Source organism: Octopus sinensis, linkage group LG23 (genome assembly GCF_006345805.1).
Source record: "Octopus sinensis linkage group LG23, ASM634580v1, whole genome shotgun sequence".
Taxonomy (NCBI): Eukaryota; Metazoa; Mollusca; class Cephalopoda; order Octopoda; family Octopodidae; genus Octopus; species Octopus sinensis.
In genome coordinates this window covers 21,451,354-21,476,353 of record NC_043019.1, presented here as the reverse complement: position 1 = coordinate 21,476,353, position 25,000 = coordinate 21,451,354, and the positions used below count along the sequence as shown (strand labels likewise).

The 25,000-nt window shown below is 34.6% G+C and overlaps 1 protein-coding gene across 14 annotated transcripts in view; it reads left to right on the top strand.

Annotated features, from left to right (window-relative positions):
- Positions 1-25,000, top strand: part of LOC115223391 (multiple PDZ domain protein) — a 758,365-nt gene that overhangs the window by 604,268 nt on the left and 129,097 nt on the right. For all 14 annotated transcript variants that reach the window (XR_005003540.1, XM_036512481.1, XM_036512487.1 and 11 more), the window contains one exon: positions 19,550-19,619. Coding sequence is in view for 13 of the 14 variants with exons in the window: in XM_036512481.1 (XP_036368374.1) it covers positions 19,550-19,619 (70 nt within the window). In the remaining variant the exon portion in view is untranslated. The remainder of the gene's footprint in view (positions 1-19,549; positions 19,620-25,000) is intronic.

Genomic DNA, 25,000 nt, shown 5'->3' with positions numbered 1-25,000 from the left:
GGGGTGAGGCAGAGCAGGTTATTTTTGTAGAGGGACTACATAGCTACTCACATTTAGAGGAGAATGTATTCAGAGTTTTGTGAGTATATGTCCTGATCCCATAACTGAAAACTGAATTCCAAATTGCACTATATATGATGGACAAGATAAACATGGACAGTATTTGATTTGGAACAAAGTGGGCTGTCACTAATAATAATTGTTGTTGTAGTTGTTATTTAAGGTGTTCTGATGGAATCATTAGCATGCTGGGCAAAATGCTTAGCAGCATTTTATCCGTCTTTACATTCTGAGTTCAAATTCCACTGAGGTTGATTTTTCCTTTCATCCTTTCAGAGTTGATAAAATAAGTACCAGTTGAGCACTGGGATCAATGTAATCAGCTTAACACCTTCACCACAATTGGTGGCCTTGCGCCAAAATTTGAAACCATTATTATTATTATTATTATTATTATTATTATTATTATTATTATTATTATTATTATTGTATTATTAATTTCAGCAATTAGTCAATTACATTGTACTTTGTTGTACATTATTTTATGGAAATCAGATGGATGAAAGGCTAAGTTGATGCTAGGAGGACTTATCAACATCATTATTTAACATCCATTTTCCATACTGGTATCAGTTTCATGCTTTGACAGGATCTGGCAAGCTACAGGATGCACTGAGCTCCAGTGTCAGCTTTAGCATGTTTTCAATGAATGAATTGACTCCCACTACTTATTTTTCTGCCAAGTCTGGTACTTATACTATTGGACTCTTTTGCCAAACCACTAAGCTATGGGGATGTAAACACACCAACACCAGTTGTCAAGTTGTGATGAGGGACAAATTCACACACACACACACACACACACACATATATATGTATAGTCTGCAGAGAAATGACTAAAATTTGTCCAGTTTATAATTATACCATATGTTACATATATATTACATCATACCTTGATACTCTGTGGACTAAGATCCCTGTTGACAGGCCACTGATATTTATAGAGTGTTAAACACTTTCTGTATGCAAATTAGGAACCCCTTCAGAGAGTAACTGCTGCATTTGTTGAGTATATAAACAGTTTGACAGCTTGTTTCTCTGGAGCCTGTCAGAATGGTGTGGATGCCTCTGATGAGAGCCCAATAAGGTTCGAAAATCGATTAAGGTTGTTCATCATTTTTTTTCAGTCTGCAGAGAAATGGCTAAAATTTACCCTGTTATATACCATATGTTTTATACATATATATACACACACACACATGCACACGCCATACTTATTTCAGTTTCTGCCTACCAAATCCACTGACAAGGCTTTGGTCAGCCCAAAGGTATAGTAGAAGATACTTGCCCAAGGTACTGCTTTGGCACATGGTCAGCAATTTTAATTGGAGGGGTTCATTGGTTACATTGCCCCCACCCTCTCCCAGTGCCTGACTGGAAATTTATTTAATTGACCCCCTGCCCTGTTTGATATTTATTTTATTGACTTCAAAAGGATGTAAGGTAAATGTGACCTCGATGGAATTTAAATTCAGAATGTAAAGAGCTGGAAAAAGCATCTCTGTGCATTTTGTATTATGCGCTAATGATTCTGCCAGTTCAATGCCTTAGAATAACAGGAATAGTAATGATGTAAAAATCTATTTTTTGGGGGTTTTTTTTTCCAAGTCACAATTGGAAAAAGAAAAAAGAGTAACTAATATGAATATAAAAAGAAACACTTTTTTAAAAATATACAAAAGCATAAGCACACACATATATACATTTACACATGTCCTAATATATGCACATGTATACATATGAGCACATATATTGTTAAGTACAAAAGCACAGATACTCGCACACATAGTCACTTGCATGTATAAACACAAACATAAGCAGATGCCCTCATACACATAAATATATTTGTATCAATAGCTATATATATATATATATATATATATATATATATCAGGCCATCACTCTACCTGCACACATATATACATACACACACATCATACAGCAGAATGCTCACATGCACACACACACACATAATCACACATGCTCACAGATATATTAATCTATGTATACATGCATCTCCATATCTTGCTAAGAGCACAAACACATACATGCATGTATGCACAAATATATACATCAACACATGCACAGATGCACAATACATCTTTCTAAATAATTTTTGTATACATATTTGTAGGCGTATATGTACATGTGTATGCATGTATATATATATGTGTATATAAATGAATGTTACTATATATATATATGGGTATGTATATATTTATGTGTGTGCATGCTTATATACATATATATGTCTGTGTGTGTTTATATACATTATATACATACATAAGTATATACACACACAGACATGCACACACACACACACCACACACACACACACATATATATGTATAGTCTGCAGAGAAATGACTAAAATTTGTCCAGTTTATAATTATACCATATGTTACATATATATTACATCATACCTTGATACTCTGTGGACTAAGATCCCTGTTGACAGGCCACTGATATTTATAGAGTGTTAAACACTTTCTGTATGCAAATTAGGAACCCCTTCAGAGAGTAACTGCTGCATTTGTTGAGTATATAAACAGTTTGACAGCTTGTTTCTCTGGAGCCTGTCAGAATGGTGTGGATGCCTCTGATGAGAGCCCAATAAGGTTCGAAAATCGATTAAGGTTGTTCATCATTTTTTTTCAGTCTGCAGAGAAATGGCTAAAATTTACCCTGTTATATACCATATGTTTTATACATATATACACACACACACATGCACACGCCATACTTATTTCAGTTTCTGCCTACCAAATCCACTGACAAGGCTTTGGTCAGCCCAAAGGTATAGTAGAAGATACTTGCCCAAGGTACTGCTTTGGCACATGGTCAGCAATTTTAATTGGAGGGGTTCATTGGTTACATTGCCCCCACCCTCTCCCAGTGCCTGACTGGAAATTTATTTAATTGACCCCCTGCCCTGTTTGATATTTATTTTATTGACTTCAAAAGGATGTAAGGTAAATGTGACCTCGATGGAATTTAAATTCAGAATGTAAAGAGCTGGAAAAAGCATCTCTGTGCATTTTGTATTATGCGCTAATGATTCTGCCAGTTCAATGCCTTAGAATAACAGGAATAGTAATGATGTAAAAATCTATTTTTTGGGGGTTTTTTTTTCCAAGTCACAATTGGAAAAAGAAAAAAGAGTAACTAATATGAATATAAAAAGAAACACTTTTTTAAAAATATAACAAAAGCATAAGCACACACATATATACATTTACACATGTCCTAATATATGCACATGTATACATATGAGCACATATATTGTTAAGTACAAAAGCACAGATACTCGCACACATAGTCACTTGCATGTATAAACACAAACATAAGCAGATGCCCTCATACACATAAATATATTTGTATCAATAGCTATATATATATATATATATATATATCAGGCCATCACTCTACCTGCACACATATATACATACACACACATCATACAGCAGAATGCTCACATGCACACACACACACATAATCACACATGCTCACAGATATATTAATCTATGTATACATGCATCTCCATATCTTGCTAAGAGCACAAACACATACATGCATGTATGCACAAATATATACATCAACACATGCACAGATGCACAATACATCTTTCTAAATAATTTTTGTATACATATTTGTAGGCGTATATGTACATGTGTATGCATGTATATATATATGTGTATATAAATGAATGTTACTATATATATATATGGGTATGTATATATTTATGTGTGTGCATGCTTATATACATATATATGTCTGTGTGTGTTTATATACATTATATACATACATAAGTATATACACACACAGACATGCACACACACACACACACACACACATATATATATACATATACACACATGGTCCATACTTATATGTATGTATAAAAAACTAGGTAGCAGCCTTAGAATGAAGGTAAATGGTTAACTGTCATTGAAATAGAACAAATATCATAATTATCTCTTTTAGATGCATTTTTATATATAAGTTTCACACACCCACACATAATCAGACACACACTCATACAGATACACATGATCATAAATAGCCATTTATTTATGATTTTATATTAAATTTGTTGCCTGTGTAGTGTTGCTGGTTATCAAATTAGATGAAAGTATACATGGAACCAGCCAATAAAATATGAAGAAATATGGCTAAGCCATAAGAGCAAAATTATCTTTTAACCCTATCCCCTTTTGTTTGTTCTTTCTTCACACATCAGATGTTGTCTTTTAGGCGCTTATGGTACAAATATGACAAAATTGAAATCTTGGGCAAGTGCCCACTATTTCTTTTGTGTTATTGAAAGCTTTTATTATAGCTGTTGGCAGTTTTATTAAATCATATTGGCATTTGAATGATGTGTGTTGATAGATAGATAGATAGATAGATAGATAGAAGCTGAAAGAAGCCCATTGTGTATGTGTTATTATTGTCTTGCCTTGACATTGTGTCATAGTTGTAAGTGAGCAGCACCATCATCCAAATGCTATCTTTGTTCCCAAATTTCCATCAAAACATATCTGGCCATGAGAAAATATTATCCTACACAGAAACAGGTGACGGGTGGTGACAGGAAGGCTAGAAAATCTGCCTTGACAAATTCTGTCTAACCCATGTGAACATAGAAAAGTGGACACCAAAATGATGATGAGCTATATAAAAATCACCATTGTTTTACATTTCCATGGGTTGGACACTTGTCATGGCCAGAGTCCATACATATTGAGTGGTACTACTCCCTTTTCATTTATAGCTTGGCTTTTATGACCAAATGCCCTTCTTAACATCGACCACTTTACAGAGTGTGCAAGGGGCTTTTTTTTGTGGCCCAGCACTAGAGAGACTGCCAGGTCTTCAACATAACCAAAGGACCTTATAACCCTGCATCTCTTCTCACTCATCAACAACGTTAGTGAATGAGAGGCATGAAAGGTAGAAGTATCTCTGTGATAAGGATAAAAGTGAGGTGTGATGGGAAAAGAGTTACAGAAGCACTCAGTATTCTGAGATAGATTCATATAGGTGTTTCTAAGTGTCAAAACTATAATGATTTCCAGTAGAAGAGCAGATGGTCGGGTATATATGTCCATTTGTTCATTTAAATTAAAATTGCTGTTATTATGATGCTTGTGTCATTGTATATGTTCCACAGTTTTGTTTCAGTCATGAGTATGTTCTTCCTCATATTGATTGTATCCCCTTTTGTAGTTCGAGAAGTTTAGGGTTTTCCTTTTGTCTAATGAAGGAAACTAATGGGTTTAGTTTTATTGTTTCTTTTGTTGCTTCATTCTGCACTAAGGCTTATTGGGGTCTTATATTTAATTAGATCTAAATGGAAGTTTTTAATTGGTTATTAATACATCAGAAAATTAATGGTATTAGAATTATCGGTTTCGATATTAGTTCTCCTTATTGTATGGTGGACTAGTGACACATGCATACATAAAGATACATACACACACATATGCATTATATTATATTCTGTTCTAGTGTTTATCACACTTTTAATGCAAGGTCCATTTGCATTCATGCATATTGATGTGACCGAGATATTGCTCCAATCAACAACATCACTCTATCTACTAACGTTAAAAGCTTATTGTTGTTCCATAGGACTTCACAACATGAAGAAGTTGGTGCCAGGGAGTAGAATTCAAACTAAGAAGGCAAAAATTCACAACAGATGTTGCAAGACATCTTGGTTCAATACCCTGACAATTCCACCATTCCACTGTTCTGAATTGGTACCTTATTTATTGGCCCCATGTGAAGGACAATGTTGACCTTGGTGGGGTGGAAGTCGGGGTGATTTTGAGCTCAGAGTACTGAGAACTGGAACAAATACCTCAAAACACTTTATATGACATTCTAAAACTTCTACCAATTTGCCAAATTTTAATGGTTTGGTTGAGAGGAAGGGATATACCCCACTCCCCTCTGACATTCTCAGGTCCTTCAAGACTAATGATATTGATGTGATTAAAGGTTCTTCTTGAAAAGCTGTAAGTTGATGATTCTTTGTGACATATATCTAACAACCTAAACTTTTATGTGCTTTAATTGATTAGGTGTGATTGTGTGGTAATATGCTTGCTTCCCTACTACATGGTTCTAGTTTCAATCCCGCTACCTGGTACCTTGGGCAAGTGTCTTCTACTATAACCTCAGGCCAACCAAAGCCTTGTAAGTGGATTTGATAGACAGAAACTGAAAGAAGCCCATCATATATGTGAATGTGTGTCTATGTTTGTCCCCCACCACTGCTTAACAACCGGTATTGGTTTGTTTACGTCTCCCTTAACTTAGCAGTTTGTCAATAGAGACTGACAATAAGTACCTGGCTTTAAAAAAATGTACTGAGGTTGATTCGTTCAGCTAAAAATTCTTCTAAGTGGTGCCCCAGCATGGCCACAGTCTAATGACTGAAGCACTTAAAAGATAATAGACATAAAATGATTATAATAATCTTATGTAAGACCCAAATTTATTGAAAATGAGACGTTTTACATCACAGAATCCAAAGTGGTCTTAGATTCTCAGATGGATTGGAACCCGACGGGTTTAAAACAATTCCAATATAAATGGTTGATTTGTTTACTTTAGGCATATGAACAGAAATTTATCAGGAGATGAAGGAAATGACAACACTGTGATGTCCATTTTATTTTATTTCCTCAAAGCATAAACATGAGTTACCCAAGTGAAGTGAATTAGCTTCAAATGTAAATGCAAATTAGAATGGACTTGTCATGCTACAAGCTTAGTTTTTGTTCTGTGATGCTTGTCATATTGAATTGATCGACATTACAAACATTTATTACAGTAGACTGTTGTTGCTTTAGAAGTGAATGGTTAAATCTGAGAAAACTATCGGCAGTAAATACTAAGTACAAACAGTTCACAAAATGAAAGAAATTAATTTACTGTGAGGACGACGACGAAGAGTCTAATATTTCGGGCGGAACCGTTTGTCGGAGAGTGATGAAATGTTTACAAGAGATGCTGAATAAATAGATTATTTACCCAGCAACACCACTAAAACGTTATATCTGTCACCAATGATCAATTCTGCTTCTCTTCTTCCTCTAAGCAATGTAATTTATTCCATTCTGTAAAGGTTAATGCTCTAGAACAAGTGCTTCAGAAAGTGAATGCCACCACTAACCCAGAGAAAATCTGGAAGATTTTGGAGAAGGGTTAGTGAAAGTGGGGAAAGGGCTGGATTTTTGAACTTTTTGTAGGGTAAAAGGAAGGAGATTTAAAATTCTTCAATCCAAAGACTTGGATCAAATGTTTACCAAATAATGGATTCTACTACAGACACCTAAGAGCCGGATGGTTGTGTTAAACCATATGATGAATCAATGTACCACCCAGTAATAGGGTCATCTCATGTAATGGGCTTCTGCACAGTTTCCAATATAGTTTTTTTACTCAGCAGGCTTGAATCAACCCAAAGTTGTAATTGTAAGGACTAACTCTCACTGGGGAACTGAACTTGTGATTTTGCCAGCTGTTATCAGTGTGGTTTAGTAGTTAGATTGTAACCATAAGCTTGATTCCTGGTAGCTCATTATATCCTTGAGCAAGACACTTTATTTCACATTGCGCAAGTCCACTCAGGTGGCAAAAATTAGTAGTACCTATATTTCAAAAGGCCAGCTGTATTATACCATATATCCCTAAGAACTACAATAAGGGTGTGCTTGTCTGTGGAGTGCTCAGCCACTTGTACATTAATTTCACAAGCAGGTTGTTCTGTTAATTGAATCAATTGGAAACCCTCATTGTCATAACCGATGGAGAGCCAGTGAATCATTTGCCTTTTGCAGAACTCCACATCCCTATCCTAGGGCCAAGGCAAACCATAGAGATGGGCAATAAGGTTTGTCCCTGTCACTGAGATGTTATAGAGACATGGCCATAGCCAGATCATGTGGCATTGTATGTGAATCCTCAAGGAGAGAGTTTTCTTTATTGACCCATCTTTCAGGTATCTTGTGTTATTTAAATAATATTGCTGTCTGGTCTATTTCTCTTGATATGGTTATGATGTATACTAGGAATAGTGGTGTTAATATTCACAGCCAAGGAGAAGGTAGGCCCTGAGACATCTTTGGAACAGTTAGTTTTGTTCCCCATAGTTTTGAATGGTAATTCTATAGAATTTATCAGTAACTTTTCACTTCGGTCATTACAATATCTGCATCATATATATGTGTGCAATGTGTGTGTGTGTGTGTATATATATATATACATATACATATATATATATATATATATATATATATATATATATATATATATATATATATATATATATATATATATATACACATATACATATACATATATATATATATATATTATATATATATATATATATATATAGTAAGGCGGCGAGCTGGCAGAAACATTAGCACGCCAGGCGAAATGCTTAACAGTATTTCGTCTGCAGTTACGTTCTGAGTTCAAATTCCGCCGAGGTCGACTTTGCCTTTCATCCTGTCAGGGTCGATAAATAAAGTACCAGTTATGCACTGAGGTCAATGTAATCGACTTAATCCCTTTGTCTGTCCTTGTTTGTCCCCTCTATGTTTAGCCCCTTGTGGGCAATAAAGAAATATATATATATATATTATATATATATATATATTATATATATATATATATATATAGAGAGAGAGAGAGAGAGAGAGAGAGAGAGAGATTGATTGATATGTAGACAGATACTTTTATTAAAGCTGAAAGACATCTTGTGAAAATTTTTTCGGCTTTAATAAAAGCATATTACTCTACTTTCGGTATTCAAATATTATTTTTCACCATTTTGTTTTGCATTTATGTGCTTATTCATGTATATATATTTGCATATCACACACACACACACATTCACACATATGTGTATATATATATATATGTGTGTGTGTGTGTGTGTGTGTGTGTATGTACATATAAAAGCATACACCTGTTGGAAAACCTTTATTTACATACCTCTGCATAAATACCATCTTAAAAATGTTTTAAAATTCCTTGTAATTCACTAGTTTAGAAAATCTATTGGATCAAAAGAGAATCCTTTGCCAGAAGGATTATGAATTTCAAAAGAGAATTAATCCTCTTATCTGCTTTCACATGACATTTTTGAAATTATCAATACATTCTGATATTCTTCAAGCAATTTCTATATAAGATCTTTGAAGTTAGCCTTTTTCATATGGTACTTGATAGTGATTTCTTTGGCGTAGAGGTTTGAAGCGATTCAGGAAGAGAGGTCAAGCATGCCTCACAAGATCTGTCGCATCAGGAAATAAGCAGTTTTACCACTTTTAATTTCCATATGACTCCTGGCTACCTGATCCTATAACTGAAACATCTGTAGAAATTTTAAGGAAGAATATGATAAAGTAGGTTATTAATTTCTTCTTCAAGTCTGGAGTGAAACTTCCAGTTTGGTACTTGTAAACTATCAAAAGCTAATAGTTTTTGTATCATCAGGCCCCTAATTCTTTCAACCTCGTGCTTTTGTTAATGTTCATCCCCAGCTTTCCTCTAACATTGAATGGATTATCACTAGCTTATCACTAGTACCTTAATTCATAGCAGAAAGTGAACTTAGCACCACAAGCCAATAAACCACCTGTTAACTCTACAACAGCTTCTGCTGTTCAGCATGGCTGTATAGTAAGAAGTTTGCTTCCAAACGAAATGGTTCCAGGTTCAGTCCTGCATGGTACCTTGGGCAAGAGTCTTCTATTATAGTCCCTGGGCTGACAAAAGCCTTGTGAGTGTATTTGGTAGATGAAAACAAAGTTTTATTTAGTGCATATATATGTGTGTGCCTTTGTGTTTGTCCACCACCACCACCACCACTTAAAAACCATCGTTGGTTTGTTTATATTCTTGTAACTTAACAATTCAGCCCCCCCAAAAAAATGGAAGGAGTAAGTATCAAGCTTGAAAAAAATGAAGTACTAGAGTAAATTTGTTTGACTAAACCTTTCAAGATAGCACCTCAGCAAGGCCCCTGCCCAGTGACTGAAACAAGTATAAAAAAAATATGAAGGATGAAATAAAAATACTTGGGATATCTATTTTGAATAGCCAGGAATTAAATTTTACCTCAGTAATGAATTATAATTATGCTACCTGTGCTATATATTTTAACCCTTTCGTTACCAACCCGGCTGAAACCAGCTCTGGCTCTGAGTGCAAATGTCTTGTTTTCATAAGTTTTGAATTAAAATCTGCCACCAAACCTTAGTCACAATTTATGTTCTTAACGCTAGCTGAATGATAACCAAGTTATTTTACTAAATTCTTTGTTATGTTTAAAGTAATTGAAAGAAACACAGAGCATCTCAACAGAAATACAGTAACGAAAGGGTTAAACAAGTGAATTATAATTATCACAGCATTGAATTGGAAATTATATATTACTAGTAAATTAGAATCTTGAATTACAATTATTTGTCTGCTCAGTTAAGGCTCACTGGGGACTATTGACTTATTTGTCTGCTAGGGCTCATCTGAGACTAAACAGTAGTTAGTTAGTTAGTTAGTTAATTTGGCTCAAAAGCAAATAGCAAGGCCATGTAGGGGGACATGGAGTTAAGTACAGGGTGGTGTTCATGTAAAGAGTTCAGGCCACTTGAGGTCCAGGGAGGCTTTGAACAAAGCGGTCGTCGGCATCTTCACCATCTCGTCTGGCAGCTTGTTCCACGGATCCGCAACCCGGACGGAGAAAGCTCCTCTCCTTCGATTGAGATGAAATCGTCGCAGGTAGAGCTTTTCGGAATGACCCCGCAGCCGACGCTCCCTATTGACTCAGGTTTTTTTAAATAAGGACTAAACATTACTGCTTTATTAACTCTGCTATCTCCAGTTCTTCTCTGTATTATAGACATGTAAAAACTAAGAAACAGAATTTTAAATCAAGGTTGTTTCTTGGGTGAGGTTGTTTTTTTTCTTTTAAGTCATGTCGATCTGATTCTTCTGATTCTAAGGAAAGAACAGAGCCAACCAATGAAATTACTCCTATTGTGTTTTGGATAGTCTAATTTCTAGAGCTGTGCAATAATTTTAATTAGTCTAACTTAATAATATTTGTTCTAAATTCCTCAATTGCTGCCGAAATTCTGTTAGAAAGTCTCAAGATGAAATTGGTTTATAATTACTTTATGTATCCACTGATATTATCCACAAATAAGCATCTAATCTTTTCTGCCAAAAATTGCAAGAAAAAAAAATAAAATAAAAGGAATATATCTAAAAGTAACTTACAAGAATTGCTGTTCTTTTTTTTTTTTTTTTATATCCCTTATTCTATAATTGAAGAAGAAATAAACTTCACATAATGGAAGAAATTTCAAATGTATCTTTCAATTTTATTTCAGAAAAGGAAAAAGAAGTCTGGCTATATATATATTTTGTCATGTGTTCTTTGAGTTCCATCTTTTTTTTTTTTTGGCCAGTTGCAAACTCTTTGCTTCCTTTTTCTCTTCTTCTTCATTATTTCGTCTTTTCTTGGCTCTTTCGCTTCATCTACTGTCTTCTTTCCTCTGTCTCCTTTATTAATTCTTTCCATTTTGTTTTGTTTTGAGTTTTCTGTATTCTGCTTTCTTCCCTTTTATAAATATCATATCTTCTGGTTTACTAATATGAAGCATTTATTTCAGTGTGACCCATTTGCTTCAGATTGAAAATTATTATTGTTATTATTATTATTATTATTATTATTATTATTACTACTTCTTAGTCATTACAGTGGATTGTCTTAGCAGCACCACGTTGGCACAATGGAAATTCAGGCAAAATAACACATAGACATATACACACACACATAAACACACAGACTATACATTTCCATAATTCCTAATTTTCCATTGTGCATATGTGTGTGTGTCTATGTAATTCCACAATTTCCATTGTATAACACATATATATATATATATGTATATAGAGGTATATTTGTATGTGTGTGTGTGTATATATATATATATATACTTATATATATATATATATATATATATATATATATATATATATATATATATATATATATATATAGGTTACTTCTCTATGTTGTGTTTGTTAAATTAATTCTAAAAGGGTTAAAATGTCAAGTTGCTTTTAGCAGAATTAGAATTTACAATGATAACTTACTGAGTGCATACACACACACACACACACATACACACACAGACGCACACACACACTCACACACACACACACGCACATACACACACAGACGAACACACACACACACACACAAACAGTTTCTCACACTATTTACTTTAGATTTATATTCAACTTCTTTCTCCCTCACTACTTTGGCTTAACATCATCTATTGTTTGAAAGTTTTCGGTAAAGATATAAATTAAGATTATATTTTACAACCTCAGTAGGTTGGGGTGGGGTAGGTACCAGCTCACTGGAGGTGAGATCATTGTAGCATAATGATATGTGGGGTGTGGGGGGTACCATATGGTTTTGGTTGTACTATAACCTTGGATTATCCAATTCCTTGTGAGTTAATTTGGGAGCTGGTAACAATGTGAAAGCTTGTTTATATATATATATATATATATATATATATATATATATATATACACATACATACATATATATACATACATATACACATACATACATATATATATACATACATATACACACACACACATATATATATATATATAAAACCATCGTCTTTTAACATCCTTGTTCCATGCTGGCATTATTGTTTTTTTTTCATGCTACAATGAGTTGTGTCTTAATGATGCAATTTTCTACGACCAAATGCTTTTCCTGTTGCTAAACCTTATTTTTTGTTTTTTTATTTATTCATATAGTTATTTTTTTCCAAATAGATTATTTTTATTCAAGTATTCTTGACATGTCAGAACTCACAACACCCCAAGCAATAGGCCAGATTGTTTGAAGGAGATGTAAACAAGTGTCGCTTTGATTTTTGGTCAGATGGCGACACTGTGAGATGTACAAAAATGGCATATGCATGTATGTGCATGCACACACACACATATGACAGGCTTCCTTACAGTTTCCACATACCAAATTTCACTCATAAGACATCAGTCTGAGGCTAAGGTAGAGTCTTTTGGTTAAAGATGACATACAGTGGGTTCCAGCCACAAACCATAAGACATAGACTTGAGCTAACTAATAAAAATTCGAAAATGTAAGAATTAACAGAAAAGCTTGTAAAAGTCTTTGTTATCTGTCAGTCTTGAGCTCTTTTGAGAAAAGTTCTTAGTGAAATGGCTTTCCCCCTCCGCCAAGTTGGTTTGTCCTTGAAGCATAAGAGGAAAGCAAACATCAAGGGTTCTTCTCCTTAGGTCACAATGTGGTTGTGTAGCATTGTGATGTAGTTGGTTTATAGCTCAGGGTTTGTAGGAAGATATGAACAATTGTCCATTCAACCAGTAAGCTCAAGCAATTTGAAATATCTATACTCGCTAAAAATATGAAATAAAACAGTGCCACCAATGTTCACATTGTAAAGTTAGTGTAAAAATACTATTGCCCTCTCTTGTGCCTTCAATTTCTGATGGTATCACAGGGACATTTTTGTAACACATGGCATATATCATCATCATCATCATCATCATCATCACACATCCATATTCCATGCTGGCATAGGTTGGATGTTCAACAGCATCCAACAACCCTCACAGCAATGTTCGTTTCTGATGTCTGCTTTGGCAAGGTATCTATGGCCAGATGCCCTTCCAGCCTCTTTAGAGAGTGCACTGGGTGATTTTTTCATGGCACCAGCATAAATAAGGCCACCAATTAACTTGCAGGACAAGACCTTCAGCAGAGTATGGGTACAGTATTGAGGGAGGTGGCTTTATGCCATGTGTTGAGAGGCTGAAGTATGAAAGTGGGACTGGAACAGGTGTCACTGTAGAGGAGATACATGGCTACCCTAGCAGCATTCATAAATCTAGTGGAGGTGGGGGTTCATCCTTTATCAGGTCTGTCTATGACGGATTTCTTCCAGAAAGAGAGAGAGAAGAATTAACCTCAGTACTCGACTGATATTTTATTTATCAACCTCAAAAGGATGAAAAGCACCAGTTAACCTTAGTAGGATTTTAACTCAGAGTGCAGAGAGCCAGCACAAATAACATGAAGCATTCTGTCTAATGCTTTAATGACTCTTCTAATTCATACCCTTTTAGAAAATATTTCCTATTAATTTAGTGATTTCATTGGTCCATTTTTGTTTTTCCGTTTAAGTCATAACCTAATATTGACAAACACCAAAAATACCCTTCTCTTAAAATCCTCATTGAAATAAATGAAATAAAATTAGATAAAAGCAAAAGAAACAAGAAAAGTAATTGAAACCTGAGAATCATGAACGAGAGTATTGTATTTACTTACGACTCGCACAGAACTGCTGTATTGCAATCTGTGTCTGTACAAATAACTTGATGGAAGAACAAAATAATTTCTAGAATGGCTAGCAGCTTCATTAGTATTCATTTTCCAATGAATATTTTAAATTACATTTAACTTTGTTTGTAATTTCATTTCCATCTATTTTTGTTGCTAATTTTATGAATTTGATACTAATTTATAAATACAAGTTTAAGCACTAATTTCACGTCTTTAACCAAAATTCTTTCTATCTACTTCTTATAATTCCTGTTAGAATTCACTGAGACAAAAGATTTACTTCTTGCTTTTCTCAGTAGTTCCTTTTTTTTTTTTTTGTTTTTATTAATCCTTTGATTACCATATTTCTGTTGAGATACACTCTTTTGTTTCAATTAACTTTGAAAATATTAAAGAATTTAGTAAAATAACTTTGTCATTATGAAACAGGTATTTGGAACGTAAATTAACTTAAAATTTTGATAGAAGGATTTAATTTATATCACTCTTAAACAGGAAATCTCTCTCCATTTTCTTCCCCCTCAACCCTTTCTGTTGAAGAGCATAAGTTCAAAACATCAAAGACTTTTCCATTCTTCCCGAGTGTCAGACTAATACACCTGCTTGTTGCTCCCTCACCTGTCTTCATCTTTTGTTTTCTGTAAATTTGGGCTATATATCATCATCATCATCATCATTATTTAACATGTTTTCCATGCTGATATAGGTTGGACAGTTTAACTGAAAACTGGTAAGACGGGGTGCTACACCAGATTTCAATCTGATTTGGCATGGTTTCTATGGCTGGATGCCCTTCCTAATGCCAATCACTCCAAGAGTGTAGTGGGTGGTTTTTACTTACTTCTAGCATGGATACCATTGACATGACACTGGTATCAGTCATGACTACAATCTCACTTTGGCAGGTCTTCTCAAGCATGGTATATCGTCAAAGGTCTCGGTCACCTGTCACTGCCTCCGTGAGGCCCATTGCTCAAATGGTGCTTTTCACATGCCACCAGCACAGGTGCCAGTCAGATAACACTAGCATCAGCCACGACTATGAGTTCACTTGGCTTGACAGGTCTTCTCAAGCACAGCATATCACCCAACATTCGAAGGGTGCTTTTTACATGCCAGTTTTACGTGGCATCGGCCACAACTACAATCTCACTTGCCTAGAGAGAGAGAGATGTATATATGTGTATGATTGTGTCTTGTCTTGACTTTGCATGATAGTTGTAAATGAGTGTCACTGTCATACAAGCAGTGTCATTCATTTCCAATATGCTGTGAAAACATGTTTGACTACAGGGAAATATTACCTTACTTGGAAACAAGTGAAAGCTGACTAGAGGAAGAACATGAAAAATTTGTTTCAATAAACTTTGTCCAGCCCATGCAAGCATGGAAAAATGGATTTTAGAATGATGGTGATGATAGTTAACCCCTTTATACCAACTGGCATGAGAGTGGCCCTACATCTATGATACAAACTACCTTTTTTGCAAGTTATCCAAAATAAAACCTTCCATCAAAATTTTATGTTAATTTATGTTCCACCAAGGTTGACTTTACCTTCATCCTTTCGGGGTCAGTAAAATAAGTACCAGTTGTGCACTGGGAATATCAATGTAATTGCATTTCCCCCGTCCCCCAAAATTTCTGGCTTGGTGCCAAATCTGAAACCAATTCATGTTCCAAACACCAGCTTCATAATAACGAAGTTATTTTATTGAATTCTTTTTTTCTGTTTTTTTTTTTTCCAAAATTTATTGTAACAGTGAATTTCAACAGAAACATAATAACTAAAGGGTTAAACATTGTATGACCCAATTAATCTGTGGTCTGTAACACACTCAAGATTTCCTCCTAGTTTTGTGGTGCAAACTTTGTTTTAAAGTGATTGAAAGTAAGACCTTCTATCCAATTTTCATGTTAATTCTTGTTCTGAATTCTAGCTTGCTGCATCAGCTGCAAACCCAGGTGTTGTCACTTGTTATGCAGAGGGGAAAAAAATCAATAAGTACAAGGGCCTAACCTACAACTATCAGTTTGTGCCAGTCACCATTGAGATGTCAGGTGTTCTGGGACCCTGTATCACTGATATCACTGTCACAAAATAGAGATTACAGTAGCCTGTCAGAGAAATGAGTCCCACAAGATGGAGTGTTGCTAGCTAATATCTGTGGCAATGCCATCACAATCATTACCACAAGGCATGGCTGAGCACACCATTTGTCCTGGGGTTTCTGACACATCAGCCCCTCCTTCTCTGTCTTCTGTTGCTTTACCACCCAACCCCATTTTATTTTCTTTCTTTTCCTATCTTATCTCTCTCTAATCCTAGCTGAATATGACAATGTTATTTTATTAAATTCTTCATTATTTTCAAAATCAAAACAAAAGCCATGTATTTCAACAGAAATATGGTAACATATTAAGGTGGCAAGTTGGCAGAAATGTTAGCATGCCAGGCAAAATGCTTAGTGGTATTTCGTCTGCCATTACGTTCTGAGTTCAAATTCCACTGAGGTCGACGTTGCCTTTCATCCTTTCGGGGTTGATAAATTAAGTACCAGTTACGCACTGGGGTCGATGTAATCGACTTAATCTCTTTTTCTGTCCTTGTTTGTCCCCTCTGTGTTTAGCCCCTTGTGGGCAATAAAGAAATAAGAAATATGGTAACAAAAGTGTTAAATCATAAACAATAAAAAATGCTTTTCTTAACTTTTTTCCCTGGAAAATATTTTATAACATTGTTTGTTGTTCCATCACCATAAAATTAGTTTTGTTGTTGTCATCTTACAAAATTGTCATTTTTCCCATGATCCTCCTCACAAATAAATATATAAGTTTCAAGATTTATTTATAGCTAATTCATTCCAATCCTGTAAAATTTAACAAAACCATTTGCAAAGATTACATCGTAGCAACAAGCAATATAATGTCAAGCAAAAGACAAACATTCTTTAGGTAAACTGCATCTGCAAATTAGTTTTGATTCCCAGCTGAAGACAATTTTCTTTGGTAATGCCTTCTTAATTACTTTCTGCCATGTAACAATTAACAAGGCTTGTATTTTTGAAGTTGTATTTTCATATGTGAAACCAGTTTTATACATTGTTCCAGCTTCTCGCAGAATTGTGCATTTGTGACTTGCCTTTTCCTCATCGAATCATCATTTTTAATTAAATTTTTAAATGTTTGCTACATTAAACATTTTAACATTAACTTAATTATTGCTTTTTATTTTTTCATGCAGAGGATGCCTCTGAGTAATTTTGATGGTTTATAATTTTTTGGTATATTATTTACTGGCATGAGTGATTTGAATGTGGCTAAGCTGGAGCACTATCTTCAGCAGTTTAATCAGTTATATCTGGCTCTGTACTTACTTTTTTAAACTACCACTTATTTTACCAATCCCTCTTTGCTGAACCGCTAAGTTAAATGGCATAGACAAACATGTGAACATGAACACAGGCATGCAGATTTATCTATCTATCTGTGTGTGTGTGTGTGTGTGTGTGTGAGTGTTTATAAATGCACATGTCTTCGTTCAAAAATTATGTAGAAATACAAATAAATGGAATAAATAGTAAATACATGCATAGAATTTTGATAATTCCTCATCAGTTGTCATCCAAAGGATCATAACAATTTCATATATACATTTCAGACACAAAATCTTTCTTGTAAACAGATGGAAATATAATTGTATAACCGCAATAAATATAACTGCAACTCATTTCAATTGAAATCCATAAAAGAGATTTGTATGAAATGACATGCACATCAATATCATTATTATTGTTGTTGTTACTGTTGTCATCACCATCACAAAGTATAAACACCAACCAGCAAGCTTACTCTTTCATATTCTCAAGATCATATATATATATGTGTGTGTTAGAAAATCCAATGAAAGGGGACTATATAAATGCAAACACATTCATTCTGTGTTTTTGATATGCAGACAAAAAAGAACTGGGTTAGTCTCCTAATGAACCATGTCACAGATTGTTGACTACTCCTCAGAGAAGATATAACCAATCTCTTTCCTAATCAATTGTATAGAATTTTCAGCTTATATACTTACATATATATATGTTATTCGGGCGAGGTTGTTGCCAGTACCGCCTGACTGGCCCCCATGCCAGTGGCACGTAAAAAGCACCCACTACACTCTCGGAGAGGTTGGCTTTAGAAAGGGCATCCAGCTGTAGAAACTCTGCCAAATCAAGATTGGAGCCTGGTGCAGCCATCTGGTTCGCCAGCCCTCATTCAAAATCGTCCAACCCATGCTAGCATGGAAAGGGAGCATTAAACGATGATGATGATGATGATGATACACGTATATATATAGATGATGTGTATATATAGCAGTCAAAAATTAGGCTATCATCATAGTAGATAACTTAATTTGCATGTTTGTGCTTTCGTTGGCATATCATTAATTACACATAATATATATTTGTGTGTGTGTGTGTCTGTGTCTTTATAAACTTCAAAAGGTATGAAATAAAATATATTTTATGGACGAACTTAAAGCATATAAAACTATGAAAAATAGCATATAAACAATTTTTCTTCATTCAAGGATTTTTTAACCCAATATTCTATGTACATACTATTATCTATAGTCTATTTGCTTTGATTTCCTTCATAAAAGAATAGTATACATACATATCTATACATAATACACACACAGACATTCATATGTACATGCTTGCGTACATACATTTCTATGTAATAATAATTCATTCGGGTTTTCTCTTGTACACTTATTCATATATGTTAATTATGTAAATACACACACACGTGTGTGTGTGTGTCTGTAATCATTGGAGCAAATCTCAAGTAACCACAATCAAGAAGTGTTCAGTTTTTTTATAATGAATAAAATATATAAACTTTGCTTAAAGTATTGCGTACTTTCTCTTGTTTGTAAATTTTATGTGTGTGTGTGTGTGTATAGGTTTCTATTTGTGTGTGTGTGTGTGTGTATGTATCTGTTGTTATCATTTAATCTTGACTTACATATATCATTTAACACAGGATTCTAAACTTGAAGATGGAGTTTTTGATGAAGAGGAAGAACAAGAGGATGAATACGGTTATACGTTAAGTAAGTATCTTCCTTCACTACACATATCTATTTGCTCACATATGTACATTTACACATAAATATATATATATATATATATATATACATGTATATATATACATGTATATATATATATGTATATATATATATGTATATGTATATATATTATATATATATATATATACATGTATATATATATACATGTATATATATATACATGTATATATATATACATGTATATATATATACATGTATATATATATACATGTATATATATATACATGTATATATATATATATACATGTATATATATATATATACATATATATATAATATATATATATATATATATATATATACATGTATATATATATACATGTATATATATATACATGTATATATATATATGTAATATATATATGTATATGTGTATGTATATGTGTATATATATATATATATGTATATATGTTATATATATATATATATATATATATGTGCATTATATATATATATTGTTGGTATTAGGTTTTATTTTTCAGTATTTGAATCAATAAAGTTACAGCCATCTATTTTCTATAGTGTTGTTTACAACCTGGAGGACACCAAGTTGTAAACAAGGACCTTTTTTTAAAAAAAATTCGCTAAAAAAGAAACGAGTAGAGTCAAAGACAGAAATTCTTAATTGAATTATAAGATCATGAAAAAAATTGCTTAACAAACTGCTTATGTGTTTTTTTGTTATATGATACATATGGGATAGATGTAGTTAAATGTTTAAAGTATGAGCCAAGAGGGTTTGAGAACCATTTATCCAGAACAAGGATCAAATTCTTTTTTTTTTCATGATAGCCTAGTTTTTGTTGTTTTTTGTTTGTTTTTTGAATTTGTCTTTTTAAAATTTGTATCTGGAGAAAATCAGAGAAAATACCTTTTGATTACCATTTACCTATCATTTATTTGGTATGAGCCAGTGAAAAATTCTCAATGTCTATCATGGACAGCCTCTGCAGGCCTTATGTGGCCTGTGAAACTTTCTGAATGGTACACTTAATAAAAAATTAAGTTTTTAGTTGTGTGGCCTACCCAATGATATGAGCCATGTCCCATACATACAGAGTATATACCAACCTGCCTTAATTCATATGTTACAAACGATCATGATATCTGGGGCAATAAGAATCTGCAAGACCTTCTTGAGATTTAAAGAATGATGAACAAAAGATGTTTTCCTTCACAACCTTGCTACAAAGCAGGTGGTCAAAATTTAATTGTAAATTGAAAACAGAAAAAAACACACATCCATCCATCTTCTATCTTTTACTTGTTTCAGTCATTGGACTACAGGCATGCTGGGGCACCATCTTGAAGGGTTTAGTTGAAGAGTATTTTGTTTTTTGGTGGGGTAGGGTTAACCTTGGTACTTATTCTCTTTTACCAAACTGTTAAGTTATGGAAATGTAAAGGAACCAAGTTCCACTGGTTGTCAAGTGGAGTGGGGGATAAACACAAAGACAGACACAGTATGTGTGTGTGTGTGTGTGTATATATTTGATCACACTTGTCTAACAAACAGTGATATGAAAACCTGAATAACAGTTAGTGAAGATTTTGTCAGCTTTAATAAAAGCATATTACTCTATCTCCGGTATTTGAGTACCATTTTTCTTCCACCTATTTTGCATGTATGTGTGTATGAACATATGCATAGATGTGTGGAAGGAGGAGAATATTTTGTTATTGCATGTCAAGCTACCATGTGAAGTTTCACTTACTCATTTTGTTCAGTAGAGATCTGAAATATATATATATATTTATCATGTCCATGGAGTATGAGCATCGTTATCATCAAATGTAGGTAGAAAATAGAGACAACATCAAAAGGAATATAAATGAATCTCTCTTTCTCTCTCTATGACAATTTCCAACCTTTCCAGTTTGGATTTATCTCCAAGCCTTATCCTTTTATTCCTCTCTTATCGCATAATTCTCTTTGAATATGTCATAACTTTTTCTTCTTATTCCAAATATCATGTTTATCCTCTTAGTGTTCTTTTTTTTCTCTTGCTTCCCCTTGCTATCAGACTTAACTTCACAGTTTTCAGCTTTATCATACTGACACTGAATGTCAGACTTAAATATATATCATTCCAGCAATTGTATGTGTGTGTGTCTTATTTGTATGGAGAGGGTTTCATCTCATTTATTTATCATTTTTCTTTTCATTATTACCCTACATTTCATTTCATTATCATCTTGCATTTCAAAATTAAACAATATGTTTGGGGGTAAGAAAAACAATATGAATTCATGTAAATCTGGTTGGAATCTCCTTGGATCATGGCTGACCTTGGGATGCTACCCCTGGGAAGTTCCTCTCCCAGGCACTGTCTGAGCAAGATTATTCTGTGGAAGGCTAGCAATTCCTCATGCATGCTAGCCTCTCTTTCTTTATGCCACCAACGATGTACAGGGAAAAGGCAAAGACCACAAAAGCTTGGACCCATTGTCAACTCGGGCCTAGCTGTCAAAGCACAAAAGACCAGAACAGGTGTCACAAACATCCAATACAACGGTTCAGGTAATGCACCACTTTGGTCTGGTGCTGTGTTTTATCAACCCTGAAAGAATAAGAGGCAAAGTTGACCTCAGTAGTATTTGACCTCAGAGCACAGAGAGTCAGACCAAATACCATAAAGCAGTTTAACCAATGCTCTGATGACTCTGGCCATTCACTGTGATACCATTCTCAAACAATTTTTCATCATCATCATTGTTTAACTTCTGTCTTCTATGCCGGCATGGGTTAGATGGTTTAAGAGGAGCCAATGAACCACAGGACTGTGCTGAGCTCCAGTGTCTACTTTGGCACAGCTTCTGTGGCTAGCTGCCTATCTTAACACCAAGCACTTCACAGAATGTACTGGGCACATTTTTTGTGGACCAGGCACCAGCATGCTCACCAGGTAACCCAGAGGACAAGATACCTCAACTGAGTGGGGATGTAGTACTGAGGCAGAAGGCTTCAAGTTATGCATTGAGAAATTAAAGATTGATTGAGAGTGGCTGTGTGGTAAGTAGCTTGCTTACCAACCACATGGTTCCAGGTTCAGTCCCACTGCGTGGCACCTTGGGCAAGTGTCTTCTACTATAGCCTCGGGCTGACCAAAGCCTTGTGAGTGGATTTGGTAGACGGAAACTGAAAGAAGCCTGTCGTATATATGTATATATATATATGTTTGCGTGTATGTTTGTGCATCTGTGTTTGTCCCCCTAGCATTGCTTGACAACCGATGCTGGTGTGTTTATGTCCTCGTCATTTAGCAGTTCGGCAAAAGAGACTGATAGAATAAGTACTGGGCTTACAAAGAATAAGTCCCGGGGTTGAGTTGCTCGACTAAAGGCAGTGCTCCAGCATGGCCGCAGACTGAAACAAGTAAAAGAGTAAAGAGTATACACAACGAGAAAATACATGGCTCCTCCCAGCTGGAATGAGCAGAAGAGATGGTGAGGGCATACCCTCAAGATGCAACATGGGTATATGAGAGAATAGAAATGGAAGATCGTAAAGGATAATCTCTCTCATAGATATTTAATTACGATGTCATCTCTAATATGGTATTAGTGCCACAATTTTATCTGGATTCATTTCATTACCATATTTATAATATCCGATGGATAAACAACCAGATTTCCTTCAAAACTTCCACTCGTATGATCATTGTCCATGGTTTCCAAAAGAAATTATATTTATGAATAATTATCATCATCATCATCGCTTAACATCCGCTTTCCATGTTGGCATGTGTATGGATAATTCATTTAGAATAATCCACAAATATGATTATTGGATGTACATTTTCTGTATTCTTAATCATGCCAAAAGGACTGATAAGAAAGAAATGGCAATCCAGGAGAATAATAATGAAATAGCAGTGTTTATTCTTCTACTGATCATCAGTGTGCGGCCATACTGGGGCACCACCTTTAAGGTCTTTTTAGCTAATCACATCAATTCCTGGATTCCCGGTATTTATTTCATTCTGGTATTTATTGAATTGTTCTCTCTTTGTCAAACAGCAACATTAATTTTTGGTATAAGAAACATAACTCAATAGTTCATGACTAAACCCTCAAAGCGGTGCCATTGCATGGCTGCAGTCCAATGATTTAAACAATTACACATAGACACATATATACGTATATATATATACATATTCTTTTTCTTTCATTCTTTTACTTGTTTCAGTTATTTGACTACAGCCATGCTGGAGCAATGCCTTTAGTCAAACAAATCGACTCCAGGACTTATTCTTTTATTTGTTAGGGACTACATTGTCTTTATTTAAGATGATAGAGGTATGGTCTGAGAGAAATTTCACTGCTATTACTAGCAGGTCAAGTGATCATGTACAGATTCTCTCTTTAGTATTTATACTCATATATATTTAGGAGCAAGCATGGCTTTGTGGTAAGAAGTTTGCTTCCCAATCACATGGTCCCGGGTTCAGTCCCACAGCATGGTGCCATAAGAAAGTGTCTTCTAGTTCTGGCTAACCAAAGTCTTGTGAGTGGATTTGATAGATAGAAACTGAAAGAAGCCCACCATGTGTGGATGTTTGTATATATCTGTGTGTACGTCTGTCTTTTCTCTCCCACCACCTCTTCACAGCAGGTTTTCATTTGGTGGTTCAGCATAAGAGACTAATAGAATTAGTACCAGGCTTAGAAAAATATGGACTGGAAGTGATTCATTTGAACGAAACCCTAGAGTCACCATACCATCACATGCCAGTGGCACATGAAAAACAGCATTTGAGCGTGGTCGTTGCCAGTGCCACCGAACTGGCTCCCATGCAGGTAGCATGTAAAAAATACCTTTTGAGCGTGGTCGTTGCCAGAACCGCCTGACTGGCCCTCATGCCGGTGGCACGTAAAAGCACCCACTACACTCTCGGAGTGGTTGGCGTTACGAAGGGCATCGAGCTGTAGAAACTCTGCCAGATCAGATTAGAGCCTGGTGCAGCCTCTGGCTCACCAGTCCTCAGTCAAACCATCCATGATGATGATGAAACAATAAGAAAGATGAAAGATATATGTGTATATATATGTATGTGTATGTGTGTGTGTGTGTGTATATATATATGTATACACACACACAATAATAATAATAATAATAATAAGTAAAAGGAATTAATAAATCCAGGCAGATATCTAGAAAGCACTCAGTGTTAAACAAACTTGTTTCAATTAAACAATCAGATATTAATAAATTCAAGTAGAATTAATATCCAAAGTAATTCTTTGTGTATGACAAATAAATCCAAATATCACTTAGATGTATTTCAAGAAATTTGGAGTATATGACAACAAGAACAAGAATAGAGAAGATCACATCTTTAATT